Raw genomic sequence first — 17,645 nt, 5'->3', positions numbered from 1 at the left:
AACCTCAGCAGAAGCCAAACACAACAGATGTGCTCTGAAAGCTATCCCCTTTGGCCTCTCAAGTGCATCATTCCAGCAATTCTTCCCATTTTCTTCTTGCATCATTGTTTTTCCCTCTCTAACAAGACCATTCTCACTACTGTACTCTCCCTTCAAAAATAGATAGCTCTCTTTTTATTCCTACTTCCCCCTTAGTGACCACACCTTTCTCTACATCTCTCTTTTTATTTATTCATTTTAAAGAAAGAGAGAGAGAAAGAGGTGGGGGAGGAGCAGGAAGCATCAACTCCCATGTGTGCCTTGACCAGGCAAGCCGAGTTTCAAACTGGCGACCTCAGTGTTCCAGGTCGACGCTTTATCCACTGCGCCACCACAGGTCAGGCCTCTACATCTCTTTACAGGACCTCTGTACAGTGATGAATAGGGTGGTGAGAGCAGATAGAAGCTGAAAAATGGAGAAAGGAAAAAACTACCCTGTATACATTAAAGACATGTGATTACATATTGTGAATACCACTTATGGAAATCTCACTTTGTGATTGCCTCTTATTTATCTTATCCAATAAACATCTTATCAAATCATAATGGTCCTTAACTTAATATGGCTTGTTTTCTCCCACAGTACTATGCATAATACAATTCCTTGGGGTGAGGAAGTCTGCTTCTATTCCTACTATACCGAGTTTTGTGTTGTTTTTTTAATCATGAATGGGTGCTGAAGACAGTCAAATGCATTTTCATCTATGAGATGATCCTGTGATGGATTACAGGATTGAAACTTGAATATTACATCAACTTTGTGTTTTTGGCACGAATCCCATTTGGTCATGATGTATTAAACTTCAAAATCTTGCTGAATTTGATAGCCTAATGATGAGGATTTTATATCTATGTTCATGAGGGATAGTAGGTCCCCATTTTCTTTACAAAGAATGTCACGGTCAGAGTCAGAATTTGTTGGCTTCTTAAAATAAAAGTGCTCTCTCTTCCTCTATTTTCTAAAAGAGTTTGCATAAGATGGGTATAATTTATTTCTTAAATGCTTGATGGAATTCAACACTAAAAATTATCTGGCCCTAGATTTTTCTTGGCAGTAAAATTTTTAATACTTATTCAAAAAATTTTAAACAGACTTAGGGCTAGTCAGAGACCCTGTTTCTTCTGGTATCTGTTTTGTAACTTATCTTTTAAGGGATTTGTACATTTATCTGAGTTGTCAAATGTACTGTATAAAGTTGTTCATAATGTTCCTTTAACATCTTCTCAATATCTGCAGACTCTTGAGTGATGTTCCCTCTTTCATTCCTGATATTACTTTGTGTCCCGTTTTTTGTTTTTGTTTTTTGCAATTAGTCTAGCTATGAGTTTATTAATTTTATAGATGTTTTTTAAAAACCAGCTATTGATATCTATTTTTCTTTAGGTTTTTTTTTTCTATTTCATTGATTTCAATTCTCACCTGCATTGTTTCCTTCCTGGTCGGCAAACTGCAGCTCGCGAGCCACATGTGGTTTTTTGGCCCCTTGAGTGTGGCTCTTCCACAAAATACCACGTGCAGGTGCTACCTCGATAAGGAATGTACCTACCTATATAGTGTAAGTTTAAAAAATTTGGCTCTAAAAAAAATCTCAATCGTTGTACTGTTGATATTTGGCTCTTTTGACTAATGAGTTTGCCGACTACTGCTACACTTCTATTCAATACTTAGAGTGTGCCTTACTCTTCTTTCTCCAGCTTCTGAAGTTGAAAGATTACTACTTTTAAACCTTGTTCCTATCTAATATAAACATGTAAAATTATTTATTTCCTCTAATGACTATTTTAGTCTTATAAATTTCAATGTGGTGCTTTTACTTTAATTCAGTTCAAAATGTTTTCACCTCCTTCTTATCAATAATTCTATTACTTGGGACATCAAATTGAAGGGGAACTTTGTCCATATTTGCAATCTGTCCCAACTCAAACTGATATGTCTTCCAACATTGAATGACAAAACGATGAAATTCAAGGACCTTCTGTTCATAGCTTTCAGGCATCTTTTGGGAAAGTCTGGTGCATGTACGCATGCTGAGTCCATCCGTTTCATGAGCCTGAAGCGTCCATTGTGTCCTCCTTTGAAATCAGTATCTTCTTTTTCATCAGCAATTCTTCTTGCCTCATGCTGAACCATCTCTGTGGACACAGGAATTCCAATTGCCCTTTGCTCTTCAATCCATATCTTCAATGTCCTCTCTAAACCAGGCCATTTTGCTGACTTGCCTTTCATTGCCTTCTGCCTTGGTGTTTTCAGTAGGGTTTCCTCTTCCTGTAGCCAGTCTCAGATTGATTTCTCAGTTGGAGGAGGGCCAAACTTATGTTCAGCAGCACGATTTCCATTCACTTTTGCAAACTGGATCACTTTTAACTTAAACTCAACACTGTACAAAAATGTTTTCTGAGCCACTTCTAAGTAGAACATGGCAAAACGTAACCTATCATAATATGCCGGTAACAAGTGCGAAACAATGAGCGCAAAGACAACAAGCATGAAAAAGCAGGAAATGCAAGTAAAAACTCTACAACCACTGTATTAAGATGCACCCAGTTTTTATACCCCAAACTTTTTGGAAAAAGGGTGCGTCTTATACAGGGCAAAGTACAGTAATTCTATGATCTGAAAATAAACTGGTCTACGGCCATACCACCCTGAACGCGCCCGATCTCGTCTGAAAATAAACTGTGTAATTTCAATCCCTTGAAATTTATTAAGACTTGTTTTATGGTCTAGCACAGTGTTTCCCAACGTGGGGCCCATGCCCCACAGGGGGGCAATTCGATAGTTAAGGGGGCAATTTGAAAATGGACTCAACACGACTTTAACTCTTTCGCCCCGGGCTATTTAAATGCAATGCTAGATATCAGTGCCAAATTTAACAAAAAATGCAATTCTTAAATAATTGCGGTAAATAATTATTAAGTATAATTTCGTTTGATGAGACAAAAATATCAACTGGGTGATTGGCGTCGTCAAGTAAACTTCGTCCTGGGTTCACCGCGGAGCATGCCGTCTGCTGCAGGGAACCCCGGATGTTTTAAAAACTCGCTAAACAACGCAGTTATTCTCACCTAATTGGCCCATCGCAACTTCTGTAGTGTTTCACATCATTCAGTTGGTGTTAATTTGAAATAAGTGTCAGTCAAAACTGTTGTAAAAGCTCGTTGATTTAATAAATATACATATATATTGCATAGATATAATTGGTAAGTATTTGATTTTATTTTTATCAATATTAAACTCTTTATTAAGTACTTCTTGCATCGGGGCTAGAAAGCACTAATATTTTATAAATATTATTGGGGCTATAATAGTGCATGCACGACAATTTTAATTTTAGAAGCATAACTTTCCAGAAAATTTTGTCAAGTGGAAAAAATACAGATACCTTTTGATTTGCGGTGGTAGTGTAGTAAATGTGTTATATACATTTAAATAAATATGAATTTTTAGTATACGTTTACTCTATGTCACATTGAATATATTTTAACACATATTTTAATATTAGTTTTTAACTGATCTTATTTTTATTATAGCCCATAGTAAAATGAGAGGTGCAAGCAAGAAAAAAACTCATCAATATTCAGAGGAATATTTAAAATTTGGGTTCATATCCGCTGTTCACGATGAGCGGATTCCTTTTTGTCTTTTATGCCAGCAATGCTTGACCAACGAATCAATGAAACGAGGTCGTCTTGAGGTGCATTTGAAGGCGAAACATAGTGCTCATATTAATTCAGATTTGAGTAACTTTAAAACTTTAAAGAAAAATTTTGAAAAAAGAACATTAAAGTCTCTATTTATTGCTCATACTTCAACTAATAATCATGTTCTTGAGGCTAGTTATCAAATTTCTTTATTCATCGCTAAAACTGGAGAAAATCACACTATAGAAGAGAATTTAATAAAACCGTCAATATCAGCATTTCTTAAAACGGTTCTTGAAAAAGATGACAAAGATGTAAAAGCTATGCCACTCAGTAACAATTCTGTTAGCAGAAGAATAGACGAAATGAGTGAGAATATTGAAAAACAACTTATTGAAAAGCTGAAAACAAAATTCTCCTTGCAAATGGATGAATCAACTTTGAGAGACAGTGAGGCAGTATTTTTTTTTTTTTTTGCATTTTTCTGAAGCTGGAAACAGGGAGAGACAGTCAGACAGACTCCCGCATGCGCTGACCGGGATCCACCCGGCACGCCCACCATGGGGCGACGCTCTGCCCACCAGGGGGCGATGCTCTGCCCATCCTGGGCGTCGCCATGTTGCGACCAGAGCCACTCTAGCGCCTGAAGCAGAGGCCACAGAGCCATCCCCAGCGCCCGGGCCATCTTTGCTCCAATGGAGCCTTGGCTGCGGGAGGGGAAGAGAGAGACAGAGAGGAAGGCACAGCAGAGGGTTGGAGAAGCAAACAGGCGCTTCTCTTGTGTGCCCTGGCTGGGAATCGAACCCGGGTCCTCTGCACGCTGGGCCGATGCTCTACCGCCGAGCCAACCAGCCAGGGCCCAGTGAGGCAGTATTGATAACTTATGTAAGATATATTGATAAAGGACATTTTGCTGAAGAAATGTTGTTCTGTAAAAGATTAGAAAGCACCACTACCTCCAAAGATATATATAATAAGCTAAAAAACTACTTAGATGTCAGTGATATACCAATGAAAAATATAACATCTTGTGCTGCAGATGGTGCTCCCAATATGATGGGCAAAAAAAATGGCTGCTTAAAATTGATGAAAGATGTGAATCCAGAAATGATTCTTGTGCATTGTGTTATTCATAGGGAAAACTTGGTAGCTAAAAACATCTCGCCTGTTCTGAATGAAGTATTACATACAGTAATAAAGTGTGTTAATGCTATTAAAGCTAGTGCCAAATGTGAGCGTCTTTTCAAGCTATTTTGTGAAGAACAAAATGAAGACCATGTGAGACTTTTACTTCATACTCAAGTAAGATGGCTATCTAAAGGAAACTGTTTGAAAAGATTTATGGAACTGTTTGATACTCTTAGTGATTTTTTAAGCGACAAACCTGAAATGAAGTATCTGTTAACAATAAATGGTAAAGGCCCTGGCCGGTTGGCTCAGCGGTAGAGCATCGGCCTGGCGTGTGGGGGACCCGGGTTCGGTTCCTGGCCAGGGCACATAGGAGAAGCGCCCATTTGCTTCTCCACCCCCCCCCTCCTTCCTCTCTGTCTCTCTCTTCCCCTCCCGCAGCCAAGGCTCCATTGGAGCAAAGATGGCCCGGGCCCTGGGGATGGCTCCTTGGCCTCTGCCCCAGGCACTAGAGTGGATCTGGTCTCAGCAGAGCGATGCCCCGGAGGGGCAGAGCATCGCCCCTGGTGGGCGTGCCGGGTGGATCCTGGTCAGGCGCATGTGGGAGTCTGTCTGACTTGTCTCTCCCCGTTTCCAGCTTCAGAAAAATACAAAAAAAAAACCAAACAAAAAAATAGATGGTAAAGCATTTGTGAGTTATTTAGCCGATATCTTTGAAAAACTAAATATATTAAATAAGCAACTTCAAGGAACAAATAAAACTCTTGTCAACGCAAAAGCAAAGATATTTGGTTTCATACCAATATTGAGTTATGTCAGAAACATATTAACAAAAACTTTCAACAGTTTCATTGGCTCCAAAAATGTGAAGTAACTGATACCGCTTTACTTGTTATTGTCAATCATTTGAATATTCTATCAGCTGATTTAAAAGAAAGATTTTCTGATTTAAAACAAATTGATTTCCCAACATGGATGATGCAGCCAATGTTAGTGGATTTGTCTGATATATCAAATATGCAGTATCAAGAACTCACAGAATTGCAAAATGATGAGTCAGTTAAAGCTTTATTTAATATCAAAGGAGTGATGGCATGGCTTTGTGAGGAAACAGAAATCAAATACCCAAATTCAACCAAATGTGCAAGAGAACTATTGCTACCGTTTCCATCTTCATTTTTTTTTTTTTTTTTTTTTCTTTTTTCTGAAGCTGGAAACAGGGAGAGACTCCCGCATGCGCCCGACCGGGATCCACCCGGCACGCCCACCAGGGGCGGTGCTCTGCCCCCCCAGGGGGCTATGCTCTGCCCATCCTGGGCGTCGCCATATTGTGACCAGAGCCACTCTAGCGCCTGAGGCAGAGGCCACAGAGCCATGCCCAGCGCCCGGGCCATCTTTGCTCCAATGAAGCCTTGGCTGCGGGAGGGGAAGAGAGAGACAGAGAGGAAAGCGCGGCGGAGGGGTGGAGAAGCAAATGGGTGCTTCTCCTATGTGCCCTGGCCGGGAATCGAACCCGGGTCCTCCGCACGCTAGGCCGACGCTCTACCACTGAGCCAACCGGCCAGGGCTTCCATCTTCATTTTTAGCTGAATGTGGATTTAGTGCTGTAAATGATTTACTGGTAAAAAAAAGAAATCGGCTGGATATAACACAACGTGGAGACTTGAGACTAAAGCTAACCAAATTGGAACCTAATATAAAATCTCTGTGCAGCAAGCATCAAGCGCAAGGATCACACTAAATTAAAATAATAAATTAATATAGAAAAATCTGTATTAAAATTATTTGGAATTTAAATTTGTTTTTCATTATATGTTTTGAAAATTTACTTATTGTGTTTTGTTAACAATTTCATAGTGATTTCTTCCTAGAACCTATCATTTATGTTTATTAAGTGAACAAATCAATTTTTTAATGTTAAAAATTATGTATGTTACATAGGGGGGACATAAAAATTTTAGAAAGGTTAAGGTGGGGCATGGCACAAAAAAAGTTGGGAAACACTGGTCTAGCATATCTTAGTTCCACGTGCACTTAAAGGAATATATACTGCTCACAAAAATTAAGAAATATTTCAAAATGAATATAAAGCTATAAATATCCCCTAATTTTTGTAAGCAATAGAGTTTCTGCACTTCTAGGATGTAGTGGTCTCTAAATGTCAATAGGTTAAGCTGGTGAACAGTATTCAAATCTTTCATACCTTACTGATTTTCTGTTTTTTGAGTCAGAGGAGGGGAGGCAGAGACAGACTCTCACGCATGCACCCCAACCAGGATCTACCCAGCAAGCCCACTAGGGGGTGGTGCTCTGCCCATCCAGGGCCCTTGCTCCATTGCAAACGGAGTCATTTTTTACCTCCTAAAGCAGAGGCAATGGAGCCATCCTCAGGGCCAACTTGCAATCAAGACATGCTACAGGAGGTGAGGGGAGGGAAAAGGTATGGAGGGGAACAGAGAGGAGGGAAGAGAAAGAGATAGAGATAGAGAGAGAGAGAGAGAGAGAGAGAGATGTGAGGGGGGAGGGGTAGAGAAGCAGATGGGCGCTTCTCCTGTGTGCCCTGGCCGGGAATCGAACCCAAGACTTCATAGGCTGGGCTGACGCTGAGCCAACCAGACAGGGCCCTGATTTCCCGTCTTTTTATTTTAGCATATATCAAGAGTATTGTTGAAATCTTCAACTCTGTGGATTTACCTTTTCCTTTAGTTTATTTTGCATAGTCTTTATTGTCCTTCCTTCCAAACCAGTCATCTGTAGTGTTCAATCTGCTTAGAGCCTATCTACTAAATTTTTTACTTCTAATATGTACAGGGTTCGGCAAAAGTAGCTTTACAGTTGTTTGTACGGAAAATTGTACAATTAATAAATAATACAATAACTGTGCTTTGCATACTTGCAATTGTAAACCTACTTTTGCCCCATCTTATATTGTTTCACTTCTAGATTTTCCTTTTTGTTTTTAAAAACAGTTTTCATGTCTCTTCTGAGATTCCCCCTCTCTTCCCTTGTTATGCATCTTTTCCTTTAAATCCTTAACTTTGATATATTTAACGCTTATATTCAAGTATTGTTAAGGTGGACACTGGAGTAGCTCTTACTTTAGGATAAGAGTAGTCCTAAGTAATGTCCTTCCTGGGGTCTCAACTGCTGAATGCCCAGTGTGTTCAGATAGGGCTTTCCACTGCAGCTGGTCAGACTCCTGCTTCCCAGCACTCCGTGGCCTCTGAACTCTCCATTCAGCTCACCTTCCCCAGTCCCTGTCTTCTGCCAGGACTTGCACTGTGGCACACCAAGGGTGGGAGTGGCTCACCCAAGCAGGCAGAGAAGTTTATCTTTGACCTGTTTAGAACTGCTGGCACAGAATGATTTCTGCTTTTTTCAACTGCACCTGAGGTGGACACACCCATCACTTCCTCCTTGGTGTGCCACTGCCTTGTACTTTTTGACTTGTGCATGTACAGCACAGCATTCAGGGGCTCAAAGAAAATGCCTAGAGCTCCTATCTCTGCCTAATTTTCTTCTTTTGTACACCCAAATCAAAAATCTAGCTGATTTCAGGAGCCCTGCATTCCAGTCTCTGCGTCTTTTGGCTCAGTGATAGCAATGTGCTCTGTTTGAGCCCCACCTACCTATGTGACCTAAAAATGCCTCTGGGCAGAAAGCCAGAGCCATGGAGCTCACCTCACGTGTTATGTGTCTTTCAGAAATCAGTCCTCTGCTGACTGGTTGCGGTCCTACACGTGAAAACATGTAATTCAGGTAACTTGGTTTTATAGCTGTTTACCCAAGGAGTGGTCTACTCTCATACCAGTTACACAGTCATACTAGAAACAGAAAGTCATACTAATGGTTTCTAGGAACTACATTGCACTCCTAATTTATTTATAATAGTTAAAAGAATTTTTTCCCTCAATTCACAAGAAAGGTTTCCTGTAAATGCAACTTAAACTTCAAAGACCACCAGATTTCAAAGTGAGTCACACACACACACACACACACACACACACCTTTGTGCCATCTTTGCTTTTTTCCATATAAACAATTGATTTAAAACACGCTGAGTTCCTTTCAAAAAGAAAGAAGCTAGCAGACTGATCACTCTGATGTGCAAGTTCATCTCCTACCTTATAGAGTTTGAGAATTGTTTTAATGCATTCATGTACAAACTTGGTCTGCTTCTGAAGGCTTCCACCATACAGTGCCACCAGCTCTTCATTGAAATTCACACTAAAGAAGTCAAAGTGGTACTTGAATTCAATGTCCTCTGCTTTTCTCAGTGCGATAGAGCCAATAGAACGAACTGCAAAGGAAAAGGAGAAAGTGCACATTCAACAAAACTTTTTAAAGTTTCATCCAGTCTTTTTTTTTTTTTTTTGTATTTTCCTGAAGTTGGAAACGGGGAGGCAGTCAGACTCCAGCATGCACCCGACCGGGATCCACCCGGCATGCCCACCAGGGGGCGATGCTCTGCCCATCTTGGGGCGTCGCTCTGTCGCAATCAGAGCCATTCTAGTGCCTGTGGCAGAGGCCACAGAGCCATCCTCAGCGCCCGGGCAAACTTTGCTCCAATGGAGCCTTGGCTGCAGGAGGGGAAGAGAGAGACAGAGAGGAAGGAGAGGGGGAGAGGTGGAGAAGCAGATGGGCACTTCTCCTGTGTGCCCTGGCCGGGAATCGAACCCGGGACTCCTGCACACCAGGCCGACGCTCTACCACTGAGGCAACCGGCCAGGGCCAGTCTTGTTTCTTAAAAAATAATTTTATCCCATTCCCTGAATATAAAAACCCTATTTGAGGACATCCTTTAACAGTATCAATTTAGAAGAACCAACCAATGTGGAGGGTATATGCCTTGTGTCCTAAATATTTTTAATTAGATAAAAAGTGAACAGGTCATTCATTCTCTACCTGCTTTCCCTTCAGTAATGGCAACAATAAATAAAAGGGAGAGGAAGAATTCTTTGAAGAATAAGAAATAGGAGCCTGACCAGGCGGTGGCGCAGTGGATAAGAGCGTCGGACTGGGATGCGGAAGTACCCAGGTTCGAGACTCCGAGGTCGCGCGCGGGCTCATCTGGCTTGAGCAAAGAGCTCGCCAGCTTGGACCCAGGGTCGCTGGATCCAGCAAGGGGTTACTCGGTCTGCTGAAGGCCCACGGTCAAGGCACATGTGAGAAAGCAATCAATGAACAACTAAGAAGTCGCAATGCGCAACGAGAAACTGATGATTGATGCTTCTCATCTCTCTCTGTTCCTGTCTGTCTGTCCCTGTCTATCTCTGCCTCTGTAAAAAAAAAAAAAAAAAAAAAAAAAAAGAAATAGGAATTTCATCACGACTTGAGTATTTTAAGAATGAGAAAATTTCTACCAAAAATAATGTCTGCTTATCACTTGGTTTAGGTACTCATGCTTGATTTGTCACTTACACATCCAATCCACATGAAAATCCTATTATGATGTGTCTTCTAAATACATCCTCAGCTGAGTCTTTTCACTTTAGTGCTCACTGATTGTTTCTCATAGGTGCCTTGACTGGCAATCCCAGGGCTTCGAACTTTGTGACCTCAGCATTCCATCCAGGTCGATGCTCTTATCCACTGCGCCACCACAGGCTGACTTCTCCCCGTTCCTAGCACTACCTTTCCAATCCAAGCCCCATCATCTCCTCCCTGAACCAGTCTAACAGTTTCCTAACGCGCGCCGTTGCCTCCATTTTAGATATAACTTTATAACAACCCTTTCACAGAATTTATTCATTGGTTATATGAACTGGCTTTAAAAGTTGCAGTGTATAGTTTAGAAAACAAAATACCATGTTTGCCATTTCATTTTTTAACATGTACAGTTCATATACTATACAATTCATCATGTAAAGTGTATAATCACTTTTCATATAGTTATAAAATTATTTCTGCAATCTAAACTTAAGACATTTTTAAAATCATCCCCAAAAGAAAACTGTTCTCATTAACAGTCACTCCTCATTCCTCTTTTCCTAATTCCAGGAAAGCTCTAAACTACTTTCTGTCTCTATGAATTTGCCTATTGTGGACATTTCTATAAATAGAATCATATAATATACAGTCTTTTATTGTGTTTTCAAAGTTTGTCCATACTGCAGTATGTTATTTATGTATTAGTAACCAATTCCCTTTTATTGCTGAATAATATTCCATTATATGGATATATCACACTTTATTCATCCATTCACTAGTTGCTAGACATCTGGGTTGTTTCTACTTAGTAGCTATTAAGAACAGCACTGCTATGAACATTTGTATAGAAGTTTTGGTATGTTTTCATTTGTCTTGGGTAGATATCTAGTGGCAGAATTGTTAGGTCATATTAACTCTTTGTTTTATATTCTGGAGAACTGTCAAACTGCTTTCCAAAGGGGCTGAACCATTTCACATTGAAGGTTTCAATTTCTTCACATCCTCAACAATACTTGTTATAATCTATCTCTAGATTATAGTTACCCCAGTGGGTATAAAATGTTATTTCATTGTGGTTTTGATTTGCAGTTCCCTGAAGATGAATGATATTTAGTATCTTTCCTACTTCCACTCTTGCTCCTTTGCAACACAGTCTCTATACAGCAAAGCCAGAGATAACATCTTGAAAAAATATGACGCATTTACTAGATAGGTTAAAATTTTAAAATCTGACAATTCCAATGTTGTCAAGAATGTAGACCAAAGGGAAGTATTATGTACTGTTTCTGGGAGTACAAGTTAATATAACCAGTAAAAATAAAAGAATAAACAAACAGTGGCATGGACTTATACTCCTATGATACGTATCTTACAGAAATAGGATTATGTGCTCAAAATAAGAAGAATGTTCATTATTTGTAAGTGCCAATAAAGGTAAACATCACAAATTCCAAAAATAGAATAAACTATGGTAGAGCCATACAATAAAATAATACAGTGTGAAGAAAATGAATGATCACAGCTCATATGACAACTGGAGAGATTTTTAAAAACAATGTAAGTATAAGAAACCAGACATAAAAGAAAACATACTGAATGATTACATCTACAAGTTTAAAAATAGCCCCAAATAAGTAGCTTATATTAGAAATATAAATTTAGATGCTAAACTATTTTAAAAAGTCAAGGAAATTACTACCTTAACATTATGACTGTAGTTACATCTAGAAAAAGGGGAGGGAGTTTAAATCAGGAAGGGGCGATTTTAAATGGGGTTTCCAAAGTGCTGGCAACCTTTGGTTTCTTGACTTGGGTCTTGGTTCCATTGGTATTCATTTTATATTTTTTAACCAAATATCTGCATTCCAAGCATTTCTCTGTATATTTCAGATACAAAGATTAACAAAACAATCACAATGTATAATTTTCTACCCAAAACCCTCCTAAAGTTTCCCATCACACTTAGATCAAAATTCAGTCTTTTCCACAGCTTAGATGCCGCAGCCCATAGCTGCCTTTCCATTGTCATCTCATCACTTTCTCCAGTTTCAGTAGCACTGAATTCACCCAGCGTGCTCCCGTCTCAGGGCTTTCCCCCTAAGAGTCACATACCTCGGTCCCTTGCTGCCTTTAAGTCTCTGCTCGAATGTCATTGCCTCATAGTGGTCTTTCCTGCCTGACCCCGTTTATCCTCTCTACCCCCTCCTATGCTTTATTTTTCACTCAAAATTTTAACATTACTGACATATGTGTTTGATGTCTGTCTTCCCAACAAGAATGTAAGTTTGACCAAAGAAATGACATTATCTGGTTTCAATTTCTTCACATCCTCAACATGTTTTGGATCCCTACTACCTAGAATACTGCCTAGCTCATGGTAGGTAACCCATAAATATAAGCTAGATAAATAGACATGTAAGTAATTATAGGAAATGTTGAAATAACTTTCCTCTCATTAATAACCAAGAAAAGCAGCTTTTAGCTGAAATTACTTCTAGGTTACTAGTGTTATGCCAGAAATAACTGCTGTATCTCTAAGCCAAGATTCAATTTGGAATCTGTGCATATAACTTCTCTAACCTTACCTTTCTTTGTTCCCTCAGTATTTTAGATTTCTAACTTGTTTTTCTTTTGACAGTTAATACTATACTAATTTCAGATGTACAGCATCGTGGCTAGACATTTATATAACTTACAAAATAATTACTTGGTAAGTCTAGTACCCTGCCCCAACCCCATACCTAGTTATTACAGTATTATTGACTATATTCCCTAAGCTGTACTTTATACCCCTGTGACTATTTTGTAACTGCCAGCTTGTACTTCTTAATCCCTTCATTTTTCATAACCAGCTCCCCCAAACCCCCACTCGTTAGGCAAACATCAGTTTGTTGTGTTTATATGAATGTGTTTGTTTTGTGCACTTATTTTTTTTAGATTCTACATATAATTGTAATCATATGGCATTTGTCTCTGACTTTTCTCCTTAGCATAATACTCTCTAGGTCCATCCATGTTGTTGTAAATGGTAAGAAAGATTTCGGTCCTGGTCGGTTTGCTCAGTGGATAGAGCATCAGCCCAGCATGCAGACATCCTGGCTTTGATCCCCGGTCAGGGCACATGAGAAGCAACCATCTACTTCCTTTCCCCTCCCGCTCCCCTCTCTTCTCCTCTCACAGCCAGTGGCTCAAGTAGTTCAGGTGTTGGCCCTGGGTGCTGACAATAGTTTGACTGATCTGAGTGTTGGTTGCAGGCACTGAGAATAGCTCAGTTGATTTGAGCATCGGCCCTAGATGGGGGTTGCTGGGTGGATCCCAATCGAGGCACATGAGGTAGTCTGTCTTTCTACCTCCCCTCCTCTTATTTAAATTTTTTTTCATTCTTTTTTATGGCCAAGTACTCTTTTATTTTATATATATGTACCACAGCTTCCTTACCCATTCATTTTTTGGTTGGAGTATTTAATGAATTTCCATTTAAAGCAACTGATAGATACACAGTTCTTGCCATTTTACTTTTTCTAATTTTTTTGTAGTTCTCTATTCCTTTCTTATTCTTTTGCTCTCTTCTCTTGTATGTTGGTGACTTTCTGTAGTGTTGTGTTTGAATTCCTTTCTCTTTATTTCTTGTCTATCTCTTGATTTTTGGTTTGTGGTTAGCATGGCATTCATATATACCAACCTAAGTTTTTTCAGTCTATTTTAAGTTGATGGTCACTTAAGTTCCTACACATTCTAAGATCTCGACCAATTTTACTCACCCCCTCCATGTTTATGTCTTTGTCATTATTTTTTCCTTTTTGTGTGTGTTTGTGTGTATCCCTTAATTTACTGTTGTAGTTACACATGATCCTCCCACCTCTGCCGTTTAACCTTTCCACTAGCTTTAGTGTTGGATGATCCACTGCTTTTATTGTGTTCACTTTTGTCAGGGACAATTTTTTTCCATTGTGATATTTTCTTGTTTATATATTTTTTTTATTAAAGAAGTCCCTTTAATATTTCTTATAATACTGGTTTGCTCCTTCAATTCTAAATGATAGCCTTGCTGGACAGAGTAACCTTGCTTGTAGGTCACTGTACTTCACCACTTAGAATATTTCATGCCAGTCCCTTCTGCGCTGCAAAGTTTCTGTTGAGAAATCAGCTGAGAGTCTGATGGGAGCCCCCTTGTAGGAAACTGTTTTTCTCTTGCTGCTTTTAAGATTCTCTCTTTAACCTCTGGAATTTTGGTTATGATGCGTCTTGGTGTGGGCCTTTTTGGGTTCATCTTGTTTGGGACTCTCTGCACGTGCTCTAATTGTGTTTCCTTCACCAAATTGGAGAAGTTTTTGGTCATTGTTTCTTCAAATAGGTCTTCAATCACTTGCTATGTTACTTCTTCTGATGCCCCTATGATATAAATGTTGTTATGCTTGATGTTGTACCAAAGGTCACATAAACTATCCTCATTTTTAATTTTTTTTCTTTTTGTTACTCTGATTGGGTGTTTTCTGCTACACTTTGCCTTCCAAATCACTGATTTGATCCTCTGTTTCATCTATCTGCTGTGATTCCATCTAATGTATTCTTCATTTCTGACTGGTTCTTTGTTTTCTATCTCCTTTTGTTTCCTATCTTTTTGTTGAAGTTCTCACCAAAACTAGCTATTCTTCCCTTAAGTTCATTGAGCATTCTTCTAACCATCGCTTTGAAATCAGCATCTGGGAAATTGGCTGGTCTCCATTTTGGTTAGTTCTTTTTCTGGTGTTTAGTCTTCTTCTTTCATTTGGGACATGTTTATCTCCTTATTTTAGCTACTTTCTGTGTTTCTCAGTAGATCTCTTACATCTCCCAGTCTTGGCAGTGTGACCTTACATAGCAGGTGCCCTGTTAGGCCCAGTGGCAGTCTCCCTGTTTACCTGAGCCAGGTGTTTCCGGGGTGCCCCTTGTGTGGGTTGTGTGTGCTTTCCTGTTATAGCTGGACCTTGACTGCTACGGTTATGTCTGTGTGTGTGAATTTACTTTAGCAGGGCCTGGGTGCCTGCCAAGGTCACCCTTTGGGTGAGTCATTTGTGGAGTTAACTGGGTGGTGCTTTGGTGTGGTCTGAAGCTAGCCACCAGGTATGTCAGTTCTGGGACCCCTGGAGAGGAGTCCCAGTGCAGACAACAGTCACCTGCTGCCTGTGTCTGGCCTAGAGCCACCTAGTTGGAGCTACAACGTGATCTGTGTTCAGCTTGTAAGTGCACGGGAGTGATTATGTTATAAACCAATGACAGCTGCCACTAGTGCAGGGTCTGAGACCACTTAGTGAGAGGTAACAGGGCACATTAAAGCTAGCTGCTGGTTGTTTAGGGTTTGTGAACTACTGAGGTTTTAGGAAAGTCTGCAGTGCCGACTCAGGCCAGCCATTTGTGTAGATTAGTCTCTGAACAAAGGGTTGGGCTGGGCAAGTGAACTGGGTAGGGCAGGGTCTCAGAGAATCTCCAGGGACCATTGTTAGCCAGGTTGATGAAGACTCAGACTTGGTGCTCACCCGTACCCACAGGCTGGGTGAATAGAGAGCTCAATATAAGATAAACCAGGGGTCTCAAACTCGCGGCCCGCCGAACAATTTTGTGCGGCCCGCAGACTAATCCACGAAGTTCAAAATATTTTGGATAAAATTAAGTAAGCCTAGGGGCCTACTTGTATTTTTCATTTCTCTAGCATCCTAGCTAGATATTAGCTTAGTTAACAGCAGTTGTGATGCGAACTACAGTTTCTGGTCGTTTTGTGACACTGAGTAAACTGCATATACGATTGTGCTTGTTGTACTGATTTTTTTTTTTTTTTCAACTGCAGTGAGAAAAGTGTTGCGTAACAGTTGCCTTTTGTAGACCTAGTGCGGCCCGCCGAACGGCTGTGATCTTGCTCTTCGGCCCACATGCTGAGTTGAGTTTGAGACCCCTGAGATAAACGGTGCCTGCCTTTAGTCCAGGAGAGAGCTGTTCCTCTATCCCTTGCACTGAAACCAGACAATTCAGTTCTTCTCCATGTGTTTTTGGTACTTTCTGAGCTTCTGTTCCTTCTGTAGAGCTAAGGTGAGTGTTTATGACTGAGGGAGTCTGTGCTCAGCCCTCTAAGAGGACATCTGAGTCTACAGCAGCCTTCTGTCTCACCTGAACTAAGTCCCTGTTGATTTTCATTGCCAGCTGTTGGGGGGACTCTTCTTAATGTCACTGGTGCTCCAGGCAGGGGAGCCTGGAGTGGGACTGAGACCAGTGATGGCATTCAAATAATTTAACAACTGGTTCTCTGCCCTAATGACTATTTAAGTATAAATATATATATATATATTTAAGGTAGTTGATTATTTCATGCATTTTAATACTTAAGTTAGAATAATAAAAGGTACACAAAACTAGATTGTAAGAGTTTTAAAATATTAATGAAAAAATGTTAAATAATACCTGACAAAAAACAATAAAACCATTATTTAAGATTATTTTCATATGCCTGACCAGGCGGTGGCGCAGAGCATAGAGCGTCAGACTGGGATGCAGAAGACCCAGGGTCAAAACCCCAAGGTTGTTGGCTTGAGCGTGGGCTCATCTAACTTGAGTGCAGGCTCACCAGCTTGAGCATAGGGTCGTCGGCTTGAGCATGGGATCATAGACATGACCCCATGGTTGCTGACTTGAGCCCAAATGTTGCTGGTTTGAAGTTGAAGGTCGCTGGCTTGAGTCCAAGGTTGCTGGCTTGAGCAAAGGGTCACTCACTCTGCTGTAGCCCCCATCCCCATCAAGGCATATATGAAAAAGCAATCAATGAACAACCAAGGTGTCGCAATGAAGAATTGATGCTTTTCATCTCTCTCCCTTCCTGTCTGTCTGTCCCTATCTGTCCCTCTCTCTGTCTCTCTGTCTCTGTCACTCAGAAAAAAAATTCCAATTCCATATTGCTTCTTGATTGGTGTCCTCACTTGCAATTTTTTTCACCTATGAATGGAATGAACATTACTAGCTTAGAATATGCTATTGCACAGATGAACATTAAAAAAGAGTATGGAATATAAATTTGTGATTTCCACACTGGGTGGTTGCCCAGGCGCCCACTTTAGAGAGAACCCTGATTACAAGTGCCATTTTAACAACCAATTTGCCAAACTCAACAAAAAATTAGGTATTGGTTCTGCCGAACCAGTGCAAACTAGCTGAATCCCACTACTCACTGAGTCCCCCTGTTCCTCAGTGGTGACCTCAGCAGCTAAGATTTCCCTTTAATTATTTATTTTTTAAAGAGAAAGAGAGACAGGGACAGACACAGGAAGGGCGAGAAATGAGAAGCATCAACTCATAGTTAAGCACCTTAGTTGTTCAATGATTGTTTTCTCATATGTGCCTTGACTGCGGGGCTCCAGCTAAGCCAGTGAACCCTTGCTCAA

At 40.2% G+C, this 17,645-nt stretch overlaps 1 protein-coding gene across 2 annotated transcripts in view; it reads right to left on the bottom strand.

Moving 5' to 3' along the window:
* PGAP1 (post-GPI attachment to proteins inositol deacylase 1) overlaps nt 1-17,645 on the bottom strand; it is a 94,268-nt gene that overhangs the window by 67,769 nt on the left and 8,854 nt on the right. For both annotated transcript variants that reach the window (XM_066233372.1, XM_066233373.1), the window contains one exon: nt 8,934-9,109. In XM_066233372.1, coding sequence (XP_066089469.1) covers nt 8,934-9,109 — 176 coding nt within the window. The remainder of the gene's footprint in view (nt 1-8,933; nt 9,110-17,645) is intronic.

Source organism: Saccopteryx bilineata, chromosome 5, assembly GCF_036850765.1.
Source record: "Saccopteryx bilineata isolate mSacBil1 chromosome 5, mSacBil1_pri_phased_curated, whole genome shotgun sequence".
NCBI lineage: Eukaryota > Metazoa > Chordata > Mammalia > Chiroptera > Emballonuridae > Saccopteryx > Saccopteryx bilineata.
Note: the sequence above shows the minus strand (reverse complement) of the source record. Positions and strands in the feature narration are given on the sequence as shown.